At 39.4% G+C, this 20634-nt stretch overlaps 2 protein-coding genes across 2 annotated transcripts in view; both read left to right on the top strand.

Moving 5' to 3' along the window:
* Positions 1–1246, top strand: part of LOC125244915 (zinc-alpha-2-glycoprotein-like) — a 9889-nt gene extending 8643 nt beyond the window's left edge. Inside the window, exon 6 of the mRNA XM_048155304.1 lies at positions 60–1246. Coding sequence (XP_048011261.1) covers positions 60–176 — 117 coding nt within the window. The 3' untranslated portion in view covers positions 177–1246. The remainder of the gene's footprint in view (positions 1–59) is intronic.
* Positions 1247–9844: 8598 nt separating this feature from the next.
* LOC125244930 (major histocompatibility complex class I-related gene protein-like) lies at positions 9845–16621 on the top strand. Its single transcript, XM_048155327.1, has 4 exons — positions 9845–10067; positions 11659–11898; positions 13358–13624; positions 14546–16621. The coding sequence occupies exons 1-4, from the start codon at positions 10001–10003 to the stop codon at positions 14893–14895; spliced, it is 924 nt and encodes a 307-aa protein (XP_048011284.1). The 5' UTR covers positions 9845–10000; the 3' UTR covers positions 14896–16621.
* The last annotated feature ends 4013 nt before the right edge of the window (positions 16622–20634 follow it).

The raw sequence follows: 20634 nt of genomic DNA, 5'->3' as shown, positions 1-20634 counted from the left end.
GTTGAATTCTCATACTGAAGTGTTTATAAACTTCTGCTTTATCTTTTATGTTTTTCTAGGTTCAAAGTCATAATGTTGTAGAATCACAGACTTCAGTCCCTAATCCTGACACTGAACAAGCTGCGGTCAGTCTGTTCAACTATGAGACAGGAGTCACACTACTGACCGGGATCTGAGGAGTGTCAGCCTCAGACATCAGCTGTGTTTACACTGCAAATCTTAAAGCACAGATCCAATCTTTTTATCATATCCGATTCACTTTAGACACGACTGGTATCTGATATCTGTGTTTACAATAATCCCCGTTTAAAATTATTCTGTTGGTGATTGATTTACTATGTGACATTGACCCTCTGGTTTTTAATAGCCATTCTAATATTATTTATTATCAGAGAAAACCTGTTCACTTCTTAATATTCTGTATTATTATTATTTTATGATTTGTTCATTGATTGAAAGCAATCTGAGGCACATCTTCATATTCACTTGTAAATGTGAATATGCATTTCTATAGCTCTGATTTATTTGTAAGTGAAATTTTGAACCGGCTCATATTATTGACACTACCTGAGCAGTTTAGTTTATGCAAGCTAGAAAACTTCAGCAAGAACACGCATGTATTGCATGAGCAGAGAAAAAACATGTTTAAAATGCACATGCTTTAACTTGAAAGCTTGTCCTGTTTGACTTGTTGTTAATGTTACTAAACTGAATGTATAACAGAATATCTGCTTCACCACAATCTTATCAACAACACTGAAGTATGAGAGTATGCGGGTTATCTATCACTCAGACGCACGTTAAAGTCACACTCAGTAATAACAAGGTCCTGTCATGTTTACTTTCAGAAATGTCGTTGGATGGTGGAAAAGTAAAGACTGTTAAAGTGAAAATAAAATTATTCCTGTCATTGTGCAGAGCTGCAGTCATACTCAGATAGAAGCCTACTCTTCCATAGCTAGAGGTCAAGAACCAGCCCTGGTACAAGATGCGTTAAATTAAATGTATAAATAAAAAATACTTGGGGAAAGTTTTCTTTCTTCTTGCTGTTAATGTTGATGTGGGTGATACTGAATTGATATTGTGGGTGAGAGGAAACAGATTCTCTCAGGACAACAAGTGTTGAAAAATAGAATATTTTAGCTTGTATACACTGTGAGTCTCTTTGGATGAAAGTGTCTGATAAATGCATAAATGTGCCTTTTTGTACATCTGTTTTCATAGTGCACTATAATAAATGAATGCATCTTCACTAAAGTGTTATGAGCCCTTTAATGAGCCCTTTCAGAGTTTAAATGAACAAAACATTTCATTCAGATGTTTTTTTTTCTTTGTCTCTAATGCATATTTTATTAACTAAATCTGTTCAGATCTCAGACAGAATGATCAATGATTCCCAAAGAGACCCCAACAGCTGGAGAATCCCACTGATTTCACTCATATATTATCTAAATGTGATGAATGAATCTGCTGCATGTGATTCTGTAAGTTATTCTGATTGTTTGTGTGGCGTTACTCACACTTGCCTCGTAAGAGCTTTTATTAAAGAAACTCTTAGTCAGAGATCTGAAATATACAACAGAATGTCATTTAGTATTACGTGAGGGAGCAGGATCTGATTAAGACGATGATTGGCTGAAACTCGCGAAGAGGCGTGTCCAGGATGCATTTTTAAAGATGCTGTCGACAACGAATTTAAATACCTTTACGACTGGAAATCATGAACCTCAGGAATGAAAACGAAAGTGTGATTTCATCAAGCAGCCAGTGAGGGGCAGTAATGCGCTCAATACACCTGGAAGAGTCGAGATAATCTTTCGCTTTAATGTAGGCCTGGATCTGTTCAAGACGCTCGTCTGAAATATAAAGGAAAAAATGGTAGATCGACTTAGTGATGGTGATAATGATGAAGATTCAGTCCCAGGCCAAACTACAGTCCAGTGTGTGTTGATGTGTTTTGACAGACTGTCCTGGGATGTAAACAGGTTTATGTGCACCAATAGAAATGAAATAGTTTTAATTTTGGCTCCTTTTGAACAGACATTGGGTCTCATGCACTAATAATTGCGTGGATTATTCATATTCATATGAGAACTTCTTATGAATCAGCAACACATACATACACACATGGATGTCACACAATATGTGTTACATGTAACATAATTCTCTGTTGATGTTTCAGATGAGGACATCAGATACAAAACGGTGAAAGTGATTAAGAGGAGTCCTCGCAAAAGGAGGACCACAGTGTGCTAAAAACCTTATTCTACCTCATGTTTTATTTTGATTTTCTTTACCATTTGAGTAGAATGTATAAAATGTTTTAAAAATGCATAAAGCATCAAATGTTGATTTGTGATGTTTGTATGTTGTGGTGATGGTGGTAATGAAGAAGTTCCTCTTGTGTCTGGATGTTTATGCACAGAATTCCCAATTATTCCAATCATATTGCTTGGGATAAAAGCTTAACCCTTTAGTGCTGTTCAGATGGGAGTTACATCTGTACTGTATTTTTATGAAATTAATATATTTTATTGCACTCCAATAATAATTATTTCTCTAACATATTTATGAATGAATAGAAAATATATGAATAAACAAAAAGTATTTGGTCACAGATGTCACAAAACACTAAAGCATCATTTTAATATCCTACACGTTATTCTATGATCGTTGTTCTCTGAGCCCTTTAACAAGCCCTTTCAGAGGGTTAATTGAACAAAACATTTCATTCAGTGGCTTGAGTGTTTTTTTCTTTGACGCATTCAATTAAACTCTGAATCTGTGCAGATCTCAGACTGAATGATCAGTGATTCCTGTTTCTGATGTGCAGACATTCCCAAAGAGAGACAGGAGAATCCCACTGATTTCACTCATATACCATCTAAATATGATGAATGAAGCTGCTGAACACTGTCTGTGATGTTTCAATAAAGCGACTTAGTTTCATTAACGTGTGCTTTATTACCATCAAAGCTTTTGACTGAACACATGAGCAAAATGTGACTACAAGAACACTGACTGACTTGCTTCAGTTCCTTGAACACTGCACCTCACTTCTTAGCAAGCACTGCTTCATGAAGCTTCAAAGTGTTACGAATCTTTTGTTTTGAATCAGAGCACCAAAGTCACATGATTTCAGTAAGCGAGGCTTCGTTATGTCATAAGTGTTTTGAAATTTCAGTAGTTTACCTGATTTTGGCAGTCTGATATGCGCTCCGAATCACTGATTCGAAAACAGATTCGTAAAGGAGTGTTTTGAAATTTTTTTCTTTATTTAATTTTTGCACACAAAAAGTATTCTCGTCGCTTTATAATATTAAGGTTGAACCACTGTAGTCACATGAACTGTTTTAAATATGGTTTTAGTAGCTTTCTGGCCATTTGAAAGTGTTAATTATCTTGCAGGGAGTAATAAGCTTGACCTCATAGGTAAACCTCAGCCCAGAGGGAGCCAGCAGCAGGAAAGTGATCCACTTTAGCCATGCTAGGATATGTGCATGCTCTCAAGGAGGCCTGCAAAGGCCAGCTACCTGACTGCAAGTCTTTGTTGGCTGACAAACGCTCATACTGTCAGGGACTCGCCTTCAGAGAGGCCTGCACACCAGTCTTCCTTAACAATTATATATCACTTATAAATGATTAAATACAACATTTGTATTTTAGTAAAATAGTAGTTATTAAGATTGGTGTGGTTTGGAATTGGTCAAATGTGCTTGGAAAAAAATCTGATCAAAATATTAACTCACATAATAATTATGCACGCACTGTATGTATGTATGTATGTATGTATGTATGCCAGTTATATAAAACTAAAAAAAAGTGTCAGAAACAGGAAGCTCCTGACACAGACCACTTCCTGGGTCTTGCAGTATTGTTTTGTTTCTGTTGTGATGGTTGTGGCAAATAAAAATGACTCTCACTGCAAAAGAGACAAACTTGTCCAATTGTCTTTAAAAGTTTTATTTATTGTACAAGAAAGTTCAGCAGTCATACAGAGATTCAAAGTTGCTGCAGAGTGTGACAAAAAAGGGAGGGTTTCTCCCACCTTTATATCTCTTCCTAGCCTTCAATGTTACAGCTCTACCCTACTGTAATTTTCCACACATGGTAAGAAAGTTTAAAACACTTGTCCATACATCTTGAACATTCTCATACATCTGACTTCAAAACAGTTCTGTGTAAAGCAAGCATTACACAATGATCCATAAGCATATGAATGAATATATGATTATATGAACAAAAACATGCATATCAATCAAATAAAGTTTTTTCCTCAACATTGTTTATTTCAGATTTGAGTGTTAAATTTGAGTTACAGTATATGCAGGAGGAAACAGGGGGAATCGAGTTGCTTGCCAATGGTTGGTAAAAACCCCTGCTGAAACACTTCCTATAAAGCCTTATGGCTTGGATCCAGCCTCCTATGAAGACTTCAGATGACCAGCACCTGTGAAGAGATGCTACCTCTGTCCTGTCTACTTATATGTTAAATTACGTCTTCTGAGAATCTTCGTCTTCCTCGCCTGTTTTCCAGCAGCAGTACCTGACAGAATCCCGGCCACAAAAATGGATTACGCAAATAAGTTTGCACTTGTGGCTCACAACACAAAATACCCCTTTATAATATGTGACCCTGAACCACAAAACCAGTCATAAGGATCAATTTTGAATTTGAAATCTGAAAGCTGAAGAACTAGGCTTTCCATTGATGTATGGTTTGTTAGGATAGGACAATATTTGGCTGAGATACAACTATTTGAATATCTGGAATCTGAGGGTGCATGTAATTATGCATAGAGTGAATACATGTATCATATGTAACAATGACAGTGTAAAATAAAGTGTTACCCAAGAAAGTCCTCAGTTTCTGTTATGGTACACTGGTCTGCACAAGAATCAAATCAGATTCCCTCTTGCATACATGAAAAGGCAGATACAAGAATGCAGATTTCGCAAGAAAAGGATTTAAAAAGACCACCCTGTGCACTGTAGACACAGATGTTATAATCCGAGCCATTACATGTGTCAGAGCTGGACATTGAGGAGATGTGGGTAGCATTTGGGACCGGCAAGAACTTCAGATACATACCTGCCCATGAGACTGACAAATCTCTAGGTTCTGACAAATCCAAGACCCTTCCTGTGTTCTATGCCTCCACTGGCTGTGACACAACATCTAAACTTGCAGCCAGGGGCAAGAGGACAGCAGAGGATCTGGACTGCAGATGACATGACAACAGAGGCCTTCAATGAGCTGCCAAAGGCTCCAAAAAGCATTCCAGAGGAGGTGATTTCCATTATGAACTACCTCACAATTCTCCTCTATGATCACACCAGCAGCCAACTCAAGATCGATCAAGCTTGTCTTGCGTTGTTCACAAAGAATGGAAGAGGAATGGAACAAATCCTCTCATCTAAGGATGCACTGGTACAGCACCTCAAAAGAGCAGTGTACCAAAGAGGACACTGTTAAGGACATGCATTTGAGGGGTTCTCAGTCTGGGGTTGAATGGACCCATGTGATTGGAGACCATTGTGGTCAACACTTCCACAGACAAGCTAGTCCACACCTAAGTTGTGGCTGTAATACAAAAAAAAAAAAGCCAGATCTGTGTCAATGTAGAAGAGACTGTGATGGAATCATTAGCTGCGTTTCCGCTGTAACACCAAAAGAGAGCATGCTAGTATTTGCCAGGGCCGTTTCCTCTGGGCCAATGTGTCATGATTATTACTGGGAGTGCCCTTGTCTGCCACTAGAGGGCACTCCAACATGGACTGGTTTTAATCACTTGGACTTCATTTCCCATAACACACTTCCCGGACTCATGACCCTGTCATTTGCACCCAGCTGTTTTGTGTTTGATCATTAGTTCTGTCTATTTATACCTGATTGTTTCTGCTTTTTGTTATCAAGGTTTCGGGAAGTCGGGGCTGTCCTCAGGATCTGTCCACGATGAGGCAGCGAGGTATGGCAGTGCGGGCGTTCACACAGAATTTCTGGTCACGGACTGAGAGGTTTAGTCACCCAGATGGAGTCCTCAAAGACATTTTTAATAAGTGTTTAGATGACCCTCTGCCGTGGTGGGAAATGGACCTGGTCAGGACCCTTACATTCTGGAATTTCGCCCATTATTTGTATCTCCGTAGGAACGGTTTGATATGTATACCTCCAGCACCTGCTTCTGAGTCCGCTCCAGATCGTGAGTCCGTCCCAGAGCCCGTTTCTGTTTGTGAGTTCATCCCAGAGATCTCTCCAGCCCGTGAGTCCACTCAAAAGCCCGCTCCAGCCCGTGAGCCGCTCCAGAGTCCACTCCAGCCTGTGAGTCTGCTCCAGAGTCCATTCCGGCCCGTGAGTCCGCTCCAGAGTCCGCTCCAGCCTGTGAGTCCGCTCCAGAGCCCGTTCCGGCCCGTGAGTCCGCTCTAGAGTTCATAGAGGAAGTGGGCACTGAATCTCTGCCTCATCCACGGAAACGGAGGAGGAGGAGGAGAAGGAAGGCTTCCTCCATTCTTCAAGGCCCGGAGGCCTTTTCAGAGTCTGCTCCAGCCCCGCAGGCACTTCCTATCAGTCCCGACGTGGCCAGAAGGACTGTTTTCTTGTTTTATGTTCTGGCTGTCTTGTGGGCCTGGAGGATCCATTCAGGTTCCTTTGATCGTGGACCTGTTTGCTGGCCTGACCCCGCTGTTATCCTGGAGGAGCCTGCAGTCGTTCCAGAACAGTCCATTGTTGGTCTGCCTTGCCGCCACCACCCAGGCTGTCTGCCCCACTGAAGCCCGTCTGGTCAGTTCTTCCAGCACCGCCCTGGCACTCAGCCAGGACTCCTGATCTGCTGGAACCCACCTGGTCGGTTCCTCCAGCACCGCCCTGGCACTCAGCCAGGACTCCAGACCCTCTGGAACCCGCCTGGTCAGTTCCACCAGCACCACCCTGGTATCAGTTGGGACCCCAGACTTGGCCCGCCATCCCTCCCCCTGATCCTCCTCCAGTCCACCTCCCTCCTGAGTTTTTGTGGTTTTGTTTTTTTTGTCTGGTGGAGCGTCTGGTAGCCGCTCCTTTGAGGGGGGGGACTGTCATGTTTATTACTGGGAGTGCCCTTGTCTGCCACTAGAGGGCACTCCAACCTGGACTTTTGGTTTTCATCACTTGGACTTCATTTCCCATAACACACTTCCCGGACTCATTATCCTGTCATTTGCACCCAGCTGTTTTGTGTTTGATCATTAGTTCTGTCTATTAATACCTGTTTGTTTCTGCTTTTTGTTATCAAGGTTTTGTTTTATGTCACTGGTGTTTGATTATTTTTTCCCTGTTTCTGTTATGGACTGTTCGATGGATTTATGACCTTTGCTTGGACGACTATGATCTTGGATTTGTTTATTAAAAGCTGCACTTGGACAATGGCCAGGGTTTTTTGCCCGCAGAATACCTTGGTCCAAAGCGGGCACACTGGGGCTTGAGGAGTGGTCATGAACAGGAGACGGTCAACACCGCTGCTAATAATGTTATTATATCAGATTACCAGCTAACTTCAACATTTAAGACATTCTAAACAATTTTCAGCTAAAAGCTCACTTAAATAACTTCCTTGTGATCCGAAGGGGATTCTGATCACTGTATGAGGCATAAATATACTTGTGTGATGCTAAAGTCTAATACATAGACATGTTTATGGAAAAAAACAGTAACTGCTCGAGGAACGTAGACAACTCATATGATTATAATCGTGTATTTATTTAGTTTAATGTTTTATCAGTCTCATCACACTGGGCTCTACGGTTATGACAAAAAAAATTGATGATTATTCCCTTGAAATTGTAATTGTTATTATTAATTACAATTATCGCATTTTACTGAAATATGTTTTGAATAGCTTGTGTGAAGCAACTGCATGTCATATTTTTATATGAAAATATGCAAGCTGAAAACACTCTTCCTGAAAAACTATAGCATTAAGCCTCAAATGTCATTGGTTTGCTTTCTTTTTTAAATAAAAATAGTATAAATATATGGTATTATGACGTTACGCCAAAACTAAAATTAAAATAACCTGTAGATAGAAAAAACACACATCTTAAGCACAAAAAATAATGTTCTGTAAGTGGACTTTTTTTTTTAATTGCACATTTGAACGATTACGTAATCACGATTAGAAATTTGATTCATTGTGCAGCCCTACTATTACGTGTTTGAAGAAATGAGGTAAAGTGAGAATCCAAATGCACATACAATTTCATAACAAAAGGCAAAAAATAAAGACACTCCAAACCTGGAAACTGGCAAATAGTCCACACAAAGAAACAGGAACATAATCCAAAGACCACAAAGGAAGGAACAAGACATCTATGTACCCTGACAGAGAAATAAATACAAACAATGACTCTTGACCTACAACTAAAACACAAGAGCTTAAATAGGCAAACTGAAACGGTAAATGATCGGCAGGTGGGGGAAATTACACCATAATGAGTCCAGACACAGGATTGTGAGGAATGTAGTTTATAATGGGAGAACACAAAGTGGGAAGGAGTGCCCTCTGGAGGAACACATCCAGCTGGTGAACGTGACATACACATTACTGACTGACATTATGAGTTGCTGTGATGAACTTCATTAAGTTGGATGAGCCTGCAACTTCAGTTTTTTACATCGATTTTTGGTGTGATTTTTGAACCCAGTGTTTGTTGATGATTTTGATTTCCATTGACGGTTTTCACAATTTTGTTATTAACAAATTACAGAATAAATATTTTCAAATTTAATATTTCATTTATTGAGATGCAATGTGTGTTTTAAGTGTACTTTTTTTAAGCTATAAGGTCATATTGCATGTTCTACTCTTTACAGTCACTGTATTTTCAGGGTTAATGAACAAAAGGTTTAAGCTTTTGAAACTCTACACAACATGCAAGCAACAGACATGTGACCTGAACCACAAAACCAGTCTTTGCACAGGTAGCTATATTATAGAAACAACCAACATGAACAAATGTTTAGGGCTCCAAACACAACTGTACCAAATTTCATGCTTTTATGAAAAAGTGAACATTTTTCACACATCACCTGGACTACGGGTAATTATTAGTTCATATTAACTAATGTAGTTAACTAATCTTAATAAAACTATGTTGTAAAGTGTTACCAATTACTGTACAAAAAAAAAAAAAAAAAAAAACTAATTTTTTATTCCGTTGTCATATAAACACCTGATGGATAAAATTAAATCAGTATGTCAAAATATAGAAAATATGTGCAATAACTGTTTTATAGTTTTTAGTAAATATATCAAATTGCTCAGAAGTTGCTGTTCTTTTGTTTCTTTCTGGTCTTCTGTTATTAAAGTGCTTTTGTGTAAAGAAAGATTTGATCTCAGATAGATGACTATGTCTGAAATAAACCACAAATGTTGACAAATTTGGATATGGATCATATGGTTATATCCCAGTGAGTGACAATAGACCTATATTTTTAAATGTTTAAGTTCAACAAAAAGGTTTAAAGTATATTATTGTGTTTAAATTTGTACAATGTACAGCCTTTATATAACACACCAGAAGCAGGAAATCATCTGCAACGGAACGTGCTTAACCACATCTTAACCCATAAACAGACACAAAGTGTCTTGACTGTGAGTGGTGACAAGATCATTAGCTGCTGTGCAATCAAATTCCTTTAAAAAAGAAGACACACAAAGGGAAAGGTAATGCGTGAAACATGTCATCACTTGGATAACAGCTTTCATTTAAAAAACAAACAAACAAAAACAGCTGTAAGATGGTACAAAACACAGCAGCACCGGCCTCAACCAGGGCGCACGGGGCGGAGATTGTTGTACATTGAGCCAATGGTTGCAGCTTGACGTCCAGGCATATACATATATAAATGTATGAGCTCTCTTACAGTCACAGAAGCAGTGCGACACAACCAGAAATAGACTGTAAAAATAAATAAATGTAAAAAAAATAAAAATAAAAAAACGCTCTTGTTAAAAACACTTTCGTTATGGACAACATAGTAATGTTTTTGATAATTTTTCACTCATGGCTAAGGCTAAGCAAGGCGCATCAAGGTAAGAACAGAGTTTCCGTTATCTACAAATTTATAAATTAAATATCGAGCGTTTTTGTAGCTGTTCCTAAACCCTATGCGTAGAAGTGAGGGGAACAGAAATAAAGTGTAAAGGTTGAACTGATTTGAACTTGAACTCTGCGTTTTTAGAACGCCATGTCATGCGCGAGATGCTGTAAAAGACGCAAGATGTGAGCGAAACGGTTTGGAGCCGTTCACACATCGCGTCTTTTCCACGCGCAAGTCAGCTATTTCAAATGTAGGCTAGTCGCGCGGCACGCGCGCTCATAATGGCAGCGACGCAGTTGCGACGCGCATGCGGTTCGCTTTCTAGGCGCATCGAGATGAAAACATCTAAACATTTCAGAATGCCGCAAGCGCACCGCAGGTCATGTGACAAGAACCAACCGATCAGCTTCGGCCTTTCAGTAATAACATCGAAAGATCAGCAAAACAGATGATCATAGCTGTACAGGGAGGTTTTTATTTATCATCTCTATAAATATATGTAGTAGTAAAGCTAACGCAAGGGATAGATCATATTAAAAAAAGAACATCACACACATGACGAAAAACCTGACTAGTTTCTGGACCTTAATAAAGGAAACAGCCAAGCGACCAATATGACATTAAAGTTTTAACAGATAAATAAAATGTTCAGGCCTGCTGTTTATTACATTATTCGCAATTATTTCCATTATTTCACGATTTATTTTATTATTATTATTATTATTTGTACAGGACTTATATTTTTACTTTAATGATGTACTTTAATTTTACCAGTGAAACTAAACCTTTTGAGTTTACTTTAAGGATGTATTTTAAATAGTTTGAGAAATCATATTTTTGACTGTCGTTTTAAACGCAGGCCCAGTGTTGTTTCTTGTTGTGAGACTCACTTCAGGCAGAAAGCGTTTTCGAGATTTTCTGTTCATGATTTATAGAGCCCATTTTACACAACCACAGTTGACTAAAACGCTTTACAATAAGAAATATAGTAAGGAAGGAACAGAAAAAGCATATATAAACTTGATCTCCCGGTATGAACGATGTAGGCTACACCAATGTTGAGATCAGAACAGAAAGGGCCTTTCTGACAGTGTTACTTTACAAATATGCTACACTGCAAAAAATGCTGTTCTTACTTAGAGTTTTTGTCTTGTTTCTAGTCAAAATATCTTAAAGTTCTTAAATCAAGAAGCATTTTCTTGAAAAAAAAAAAAAAAAAAAAAAAAGTTTTCTTGTTTTCAGGAAAAATAAGTCAAAATAAGTGAGTTTTTCCATAAAACAAGCAAAATAAGCAGAATAATAAACACCCCTAGATGAGGTACACCCAACATAGTTTTAATAATTCCAGTGGGAAATAATGTACATTTTATGAACTTTAACCAAGAATACTACTAAAAAGCTCCTTTCATGACAGTAAATTAAAATGTCATTGGACAAATATAGATTTGGGCTAAGCCCCGAATGTTTACAATGTCTGGCTCCGCCCCTGCTAGAAACCATATTGTCACCTGTTGTTTTACACAATCTGATAAGAGAAAATATGTCGCTACCTGTTTTCATTGTTGTTTGTGGTTTATTTTCAGAAACACATTACCTTCACTACTTGATTACAGCCAAGACCAAAACAGACCCATTTACAGTATTCAGTGGCGTGTGTGAGTCCGATGACAAACAAATCGCTTACTACAGTAATGAAAAAGGAGTCTGGGTAAGAAGGAATCTGACTGACTGGGCCAAAGCTCCAGAACCACCTGAAACTAGAGAAGAGTTCATAAATCTGCTGTACAATCTGTCAAAGTGCACACCATCTCCGGAGTGTCCTGGTGAGTGTTTGATTAGATAGACAATATTTACTGACACATTTAAAGGTGCCCTAGATTCAAAAATTGAATTTACCTCGGCATAGTTGAATAACAAGAGTTCAGTACATGGAAATGACATACAGTGAGTCTCAAACTCCATTGTTTCCTCCTTCTTATATAAATCTCATTTGTTTAAAAGACCTGAAGAACAGGCGAATCTCAACATAACACCGACTGTTACGTAACAGTCGGGATCATTAATATGTATGACCCCAATATTTGCATATGCCAGCCCATGTTCCCAACATTATGAAAGGCATTAGACAAGGGCAGCCAGTATTAACGTCTGGATCTGTGCACAGCTGAATCATCAGACTACGTAAGCAAGCAAGAACAATAGCAAAAAATTGCAGATGGAGCAATAATAACTGACATGATCCATGATATCATGATATTTTTAGTGATATTTGTAAATTGTCTTTCTAAATGTTTCGTTAGCATGTTGCTAATGTACTGTTAAATGTGGTTAAAGTTACCATCGTTTCTTACTGTATTCGCGGAGACAAGAGCCATCGCTATTTTCATTTTTTAAACATTTGCAGTCGTATAATTCATAAACACAACTTCATTCTTTATAAATCTCTCCAACAGTGTAGCATTAGCTGTTAGCCACGGAGCACAATCAAACTCATGCAGAATCAAAGGTAAACATCCAATTAAATACTCTACTTATGCGATTAGACATGTTGCATGACGAACACTTTGTAAAGATCCATTTTGAGGGTTATATTAGCTGTGTGAACTTTGTTTATAGCTGTTTAAGGCAAGCGCGAGCTCCGTGGGCGGAGAGCACGAGATTTAAAGGGGCCGCGCTGCATAAATCGGCACGTTTATAATGATGCCCCAAAATAGGCAGTTAAAAAAATTAATAAAAAAAAACAAACTATGGGGTATTTTGAGCTGAAACTTCACAGACACATTCAGGGGACACCTAATACTTATATTACATCTTTTGAAAACATGTTCTTGGGCACCTGTAAATAGCCTAAGGTCTCTTTTCATTGATCATTTATAAACACAAAAGTTCATTGTTATTAAACGATAAACAAAATTTTAATGTATATGAATAAATGTAGGCAATGTTAAATATATTAATATATGTGTAACCGAACCGTGTTTGTTTCCCATTTGACTGTATTACGTGATTATGTTATTTGCTTCATGTTCATGTTGTTATAAATAGTACTCAAATAGACAATGGTAAATATACTGTGCCTAATCGAATGAAATACAAAAATAAACATTTAATACAAAGACTTGAACAAGTGAAACATACATTTCTCTATATAAAAAATAAGACATTTAAACAATATGTAAATTTATTAAACAGCTCAAAAAAAAAAAAAACATGCAAACTTCATGGACGTTTTTACTGTCGCTTTTGTTCAAGTTTGTCATGAGTGTTGTTCTGTGATTGTAGAGCTTCATGTTCTTCAGAAAAAAATTGGCTGTGAACTGGAGAAACTTAATGGAACAGTGAAGAGTTTTAATGTCTTTAATGAAAAAAGATTTGATGGAGAGGATTTTATATCCTTTAATAATCACACTATGCAGTGGATTGATAAAAACTCCAAAGCCAAAGAAACTAAAGAGGAATGGGATCATCAAACAGAACGAAACCAGTACATCAAAGATTTCTTCAAGAACTGCTTTAACTGGATCTCAACGTTTAATAACACAATTAAGAGTAAGTTCTGATCAGATCAGTGTAATTAGATCCTGCCTTTGTTTGTATTCACTGAAAAAAAAAAAAAAAACAGTTCTTACTTTTTATTTTTGTCTTGTTTTCCAGTACAAACTATTGAAACAAAACTAAACAAAATATAAATTCTTGTTTCAAAATTTCATAAATAGGTTTTGCTTAAACCAAGAACAAATATCTGCCAATAGAGTCAGAAAAATAAACTTATTTTATTTTTTTGACCCCATCTGATGTTCTCATTTGTATAATGTTTCTCTGTAAGAGGTGATTTATCATTATCATCACCAGCAAGGACAGGTGGAGAAATATGAGAAAAAATATATTATTCTTTTCCTTTAAAAAAAAAAAGAAAGAAAAAAAAAAGAAATCATATTTTATGTTTCACAGAAGAAACTCATACAGATTTGGAATGACATGCTGGTATCTATAGTTCTGTGCTTATTAATTTTTTCTTTAAAATTTTTAAAAGACAAAACTCAAATTTTGTCTTTAAAATTTGAGTATTTCATTTAACTTTCTGGGGTTTGTATCTATTTGGGTCCTTTGCATTGTGAAACACTCTTAATTTGGTCTAATATATATATATATATAGCTGAAAGATTTTTATGTGCTTATATTGCTCAGTGCATAAGTGTGGAAAGTGACATCACTGACTGTCACATTGGATTACATAGCAGTTATTAGATAATGAATTTTAAAGACAAAATTAATAAGCACAGAACTATAGATACCAGCATGTCATTCCAAATATGTATGAGTTTCTTCTGTGAAACATAAAATATGATTTCTTTTCTTTTTTTTTTTTTTAAAGGAAAAGAATAATATAATTTTTCTCATGGAAACCACAGAGACTAAACAAAATTCTTTGTAAATGTTTGTTAATTGCCTTATTATTATCTACTCCAGGTTCTCCACATGTTCACATCTTTGCGAGGAAAGCTCCTGATGATCACAGTAATCTGGTTCTGACGTGTCTGGCCACTGGTTTCTACCCCAGAGATGTTCAGATGAACATTAGATTGAACAGAAACATCCTTGATAATCAAACATCTTCTGGAATCAGACCAAATGATGATGAAACCTTTCAGATGAGAATCAGTGTGAAGATCAACAGAAACCATGAAGGATCTTATGATTGTCTGCTCATTCACAGCAGTCTGACTGAACCAGTGTCAGTAAAATGGGGTAAATATCACTATAAATTCAGCCACTCACAATGTTGTAGCAAGAGAATGTCCCGGGTTACTTCACTGTAACCCTGTTCCCTGAAAAGGCGGGAACGAGAAGCTGCGCTTTATTCAGCGCTATGGGAACATCTTTTAGTCGTGACCAGCTGTGAATATGTGTGTAAAACAACGTCAATGAAATTTACCTATATTTATAGCCTTGCGTGACGTCATAGGAATGCGTCGTAGCGAGTCTCAGACACTAGCTTGCGATGTCGACTCAAGGACATGAGAGCCCGGAGTAACATGAACATCCAAACTATAAAACCTTATGAATGTGTGCGGAGAGGACCAACCTGCCGCATCACAAACATTTTGTAAGGGGGCGCCCCCGCCAAAGCTCTAGAAGAGGCAACTCCCCTGGTGGAATGAGCCCTGATGCCTGTTGGCGAAGTATGACCACGCGCCTCATAAGCAAGGGCAATAGCATCTCTCACCCAAAGTGACATGGTCTGTTTCATGGCGGCTGCTCCCCTGTTATGGCCGCCATGACAAACAAACAGTTGCTCTGACTTGCGCCACTGGCTGCTGCGGTGGACATAAGTCTGAAGAGCACGGACTGGACACACTCTGTGAAGTCTCTCCTGATCTGGCGTTGTGAACGGCGGAGGGCAGAAGGCTTCAAGAGTGACCAGATGCAAGTTCGAGAAAGGAACCTTAGGCAGATAGTCAGGATGAGGATGCAAAATAGCTTTCACCATTCCTGGGGCAAAGTCTAAGCAGGATGGCACAATGGACAGAGCCTGCAAATCCCCAATTCTTTTGAGAGAAGTTATAGGTACAAGTACAGGCCCTCCAGGACTATTGCTAGGTCCCATGAAGGGATCCTGGTTCTAGAAGGAGGCTTAAGCCTCCTAGCTCCTCGAATGAAGCGAGAGAGCAGGACATGCTTGCCCAAAAGGCACCCCGTCAATCAAAGCGTGGCAAGCCGAGAGAGCAGCTACATAAACCCTGAGAGTGGCGGGGCATGTACCTGTCGATAATTTTCCCTGCAGGAAGTCCAGAACTGTAGCAGTTTGGCAGTTTACTGGATCTGCATTGTGTGCAGTACACCATCTTTCAAAGACACCCCATTTGTTGGTATAACTTGCTCTAGTAGAGGGAGCTCTAGCATTTAAAATAGTCTCGATAACTTCAGGTGAAAGCCCTGTGTCCCTCAGTTTGTTCCCCTCAGGGGCCAAACATGAAGATTCCACATCTCTGGCCGGGGATGAAATATTGTTCCCTGCGCCTGAGACAGAAGGTCCCTCCTGCTCGGTAATCACCCAAGGCGAGCTGTCGAGGAGATATATTATCTCTGAGAACCATATTCCATTCAGCCAACGCGGCGCTATCAGAAAGAGGCAAGTCACTTGTTGGCGAAATTGGCTAGAACTCCTGGGAGCACAGAAACCGGAGTAAACGCATACAGGCACATTCTGGGCCACATATGCTCATCACATCCAGACCCAGGGGAAGCTGGGTGACTCCAAAAGAAATAGAGTGGACATTGAGCTGCCTGTTGGGGCGAAGAGGTCCATCTGTTTCATAAAATCTTTACCAGATTTGACTACCTCGGGTGGATTTCCTACTCCCCCCGTCGGTATGCTCTGTCTGGACAGATATCTGGGGATATAAATCACCATGAGGGACAGGAACTTGTCCTGAGCCCAGAGCAGAACGCGCTGCAGTAGCCTGTCTAGACGTTGCAACGCAGGCCACCCTGGCGATTCATATTAGAGGCTACCGCAGTAATGTCCACCCGCACTAGGACATGGTAACCCCCTTAACTGGTGGAGGAAGTATTTCAGGGCCAGAAATACAGCCATCAATTCGAGGCAATTGATGTGCCAATCGAGATGATGACCTCACCATATCCCTTTGGACTGGACGGCCACCTAAGCCCAGCATCTGTTGTTGGCATCTTGCAACATCAACGCACCTAGAGTGGGACCCAGGGTGAAGAACCGAGGTCTGAGCCACATAGAAAGGGAACGAAGCCGCAGCACGTAACCCTTACCATAAACATGGATTTTAGAAAGTGCACGAAGCATTAGCACGTGACTTACCATAAACATGGATTTTAGAAAGGGCACGAAGCACTGAGCGTGTGCCCTTGCCCTTATTTGCCGTAGAGAATTGCTTAGACAAAACCCCTCGTCTCTGAGCCACAACTGAAACGTCTCATGTGCAAGAGGCCCATAGGAATCACAGAGGAAGCTGATGCCATGAGACTTAACATTTCTTGATACTGCAGAACAGTGCAATCTTGGCCTAGCCTGACATTGTTCAGAGTGGTTAGAATGGTCTCGACTTAAGCGGGAGACAATCGTGCCCGCATCATGGTCGAATCCCAGATGACCCCTAAATATGACATTCTCTGGGTAGGACAGAGAACACTTTCCTCTCGTTTAATCTCATCCCTAGAGAAACTAGATGGGCTAGTACGACACCTGTGTTGTAATGCCATCTCTTGCGACTGTGCTAGTATTAGCCAGTCGTCTATGTAGTTCAAAATACGAATGCCCTGGAGTCGCAACGGAGCCAGGGCTGCATCCATGCATTTTGTGTATGTGCGGGGCGATAAGGCTAGGCTGAATGGAAGAACCCGATATTGGTAAGCTTTGCCCCCGAAAGCGAACCTCAGGAACCTCCTGTGTTGTGGCAATATTTCTATGTGAAAATATGCGTCCTTGTGATCGATCGTGACAAACCAATCGTTGGATTTGCGACACGATCATTTTTACGGTTAACATCTTGAACTTGAGGGCTTTGACTGAACGATTTAAGCCTCGAAGATCAAAGATTGGACGCAGCCCCCTGTCCTTCTTGGGAACTAAGAAGTATCTGCTGTGGTAACCTGACTCTCTCTCTAGAGGGGGAACATGCTCTATGGCCCCTTTCTCCAGTAGAGATTGCAGTTCTTATGACAGTAAAGTCGCTTGCCCCGGCTTCACGGTAGTGGAGATCACACCATTGAAATGCGGAGGACGACAAATAAATTGGATTCTGTATCCTAATTCTACTGTCTTTAGAACCCACACATACCCCTTTTCCACCAAGGCAGTTTGAGTGCTGGTTCGGAGCCAGAGCCTAGTTTCAAATCAGTTCTTTGTCTTTCGACACACAAAGCACCAGCTCCGAACCAGGAAAAGTGGTTTGTAAGTAGCACCAAAACATTGCTGGGCTAGAAGTAAGAACCGCTTGCATCAGGGGCTGGGGGCGGGGTTACCGTGACCAACAAGAAACTTGTGACCGCCATTTTTGAAATAGCAGCTAATCGAGCTAATAGCAGATCAATTGTAATCTCCGTCTATATACAAATTACGTCGAGCCGTATTTGGATGCTGATGTAGGTTCGCAATGCCATGAGCATCAACAGTAGTGAAACTTCCGCAATTGTTGAAAGAAGGCTTGTTCGAGATGCATTGGAGCAGCGCGGACTGGATCCGCGGGAGCGTTTGTAGAGCATATGACTCCTTGTGCTTTTGGATCGTTCTCGTGAAGCTTTGATGTCATGCGCCGATCGCTATGCGAGAAGCCAATGCATCTCAAACAAGCTTGGTGTGTTTGTGTTTGGCGCTGCAGCGCTAGCTTTGCTGTGAAATATGAGACGTATACAATGACGCAAGACCTGGCTCTGTGCTGGCTCTCTAGCCCGTGGAAAGGCAAACCGGTTCTTAGAAGGCTCGTCAGTTGAACCAACTGGCACTAGCACTAGCTCTGAACTAGCACCTGGTTCGTGCTGGTGGAAAGGGGGTACCAGACACTCCTGGCAGTAGTTTCCACGCTGCCAGGTTCTCTGTAATGGGAACTAATTGTGATATTTCCCTTGAGGGGATGTTAGATGTTCCACGTCCTGATATGTTACAGAAATCAATGGAACACCTAACATGTCACTGAAAACCGCTGCCCCCCGCTGCTCCAGAGGTGGCGTGGAAGGAGGGTTTATGTGAAAATATTGAGAAGGGGCGGGTGTTAGATATTATGAGGCTGCTGAACGTGACGAGCTGGTCCCTAGATTTATAAGGGGAAGCACAACTCGCCACAGCCTTCTTAGCAGGTCAGCCTGGTCCACCTGCAACACTGCCATAGTGTGCAGCAGTACCAGTCTGATACACTGATCAAAACACCTTCCCACCAGTATGGATGTTATTATGCATAGCTTGGTGGGGAGTGCTGTCTCTTTAAGTGACTATGAGCTCCAGAGAAGAGATAGCTCGCAAGCGTCTCTTCAAACTGGAGCATCATTGTTTAAATCACATGCCCTTGCACCCACGATAGTCAAATAAGTTGACATTGAAGGCACAAAGGCACAAGAAAAAAAATAAGGTTTTCCCCATGAACGAGTTAACGTCATGGAGAACCTATTCATTTTGCTTATATATGCATATTATATATCATATAATTAAATATATAAATATAAACATATATTATAAGGCCATTTCACTTAATAAATTCCTCAGAATTAAATGCAGCCAATTACCAGACAAGTAAACACGGTCTGAATGAAAGGCTGTGCTTAAAACTTTCATAGATCAGTCTGATATAATAAACATCATTTCAAACCCTCAAAATCAGACTTTTTAAAATTACATAAAGCACTACCCCAAGGTTTTGTCCTTCTAACAAGAAGCATTTTGGCATATTATACGATACAACCACAATTGGCCCCACTATCAATTCAAGGGATCTATATTCTGGATAAAAAATGCACTAACCACTTTATTAGAAAATGTTTTATTGATTATCTATACCCTAAAAGCTAAAATAAAAATAACATCCTACAAAAATTTGATAAAGATTCAATCACTAAACTAAGAACAATGTATCTAACACTCCCTATACCTCCTAAAATGAAAGAAACACACTTCAAAATAAAGATTTACTGAATCTTCACTTTGGTATAGATGATAATACATGTACATTCTGTGAAAATGATGTTGAAACTACGGACCATGTGTTTTTCTCATGTAATGTGATTCAGACATTTTGGTGTGATATATATAAATGGGTTAAGCAACAGATGTCTTCATTCCCAACCTCTTTCTGTAGAGACAACATAACATTTGGATTGATATTGCAAAACAAGGGTGATGAGCTCTGTATTAATACAATCGTATGTCTAGCCAAATTCTTCATTCACAAATGTAGAATTGTGAAATCATCTCCCAAATTTGTTGTTTTTTTAAATGAATTTAAACTGTATGTGAAATCTTTAAAAATCTTGAAAGGTCCTAAAGCACAAAAAAATATTTGATACCTTAAAACACTTCCCAACTGAGGTTAATAGATGAACAATGACTGAATTCTCCCCTTATGTTATAATTACTTTTTTTTTTTTTTAAATATAAATCATTTTTATTTTTATTTTTGTTACTAAGACTGTATATATTTTCCTGTTTGTATTAAGTGCTGCTCCCTCAGGCTATATCTTTTCTGTATCCTATTCTGAAAAAACAAATTTTATGCAGCCATGTTTGTTTGCAAATCTTGATATTTTCATTAATAATAATAAAAAAAAAAAGATCAGTCTGATATGCCTGTAACACAGCCATTGTGTACAGCGCAGTACCAGCCCGACTCGCTGTGAAACGCCTCTGATGATGCGCCCCCAGGGGAGAGATAGCATGCAAGCGTCTCTCCGATCTGAGGCAGCATCATATAAACGCGTGCCTTTGCACCCGCGATAGTCGATCGAGTCGACGTCACGGGTACAAAACACATTTATATTAGAAATGTTTGGGGTCTGCTTGTGTCACTGCTTGAATGACCGCCCAGAGCAGTTCA

This window comes from Megalobrama amblycephala, linkage group LG14 (genome assembly GCF_018812025.1).
Source record: "Megalobrama amblycephala isolate DHTTF-2021 linkage group LG14, ASM1881202v1, whole genome shotgun sequence".
Lineage (NCBI taxonomy): Eukaryota > Metazoa > Chordata > Actinopteri > Cypriniformes > Xenocyprididae > Megalobrama > Megalobrama amblycephala.
This window is presented reverse-complemented; position numbering and strand designations above follow the sequence as displayed.

Bases quoted from the DNA above. Each gene is read 5' to 3' on its own strand.
- LOC125244930 (XM_048155327.1), top strand. From the start codon at position 10,001: ATGGACAACATAGTAATGTTTTTGATAATTTTTCACTCATGGCTAAGG. The intron at 11,899-13,357 runs GTGAGTGTTTGA...CTGTGATTGTAG, and splicing joins ACCATCTCCGGAGTGTCCTG to AGCTTCATGTTCTTCAGAAA. The intron at 13,625-14,545 runs GTAAGTTCTGAT...TATCTACTCCAG, and splicing joins GTTTAATAACACAATTAAGA to GTTCTCCACATGTTCACATC.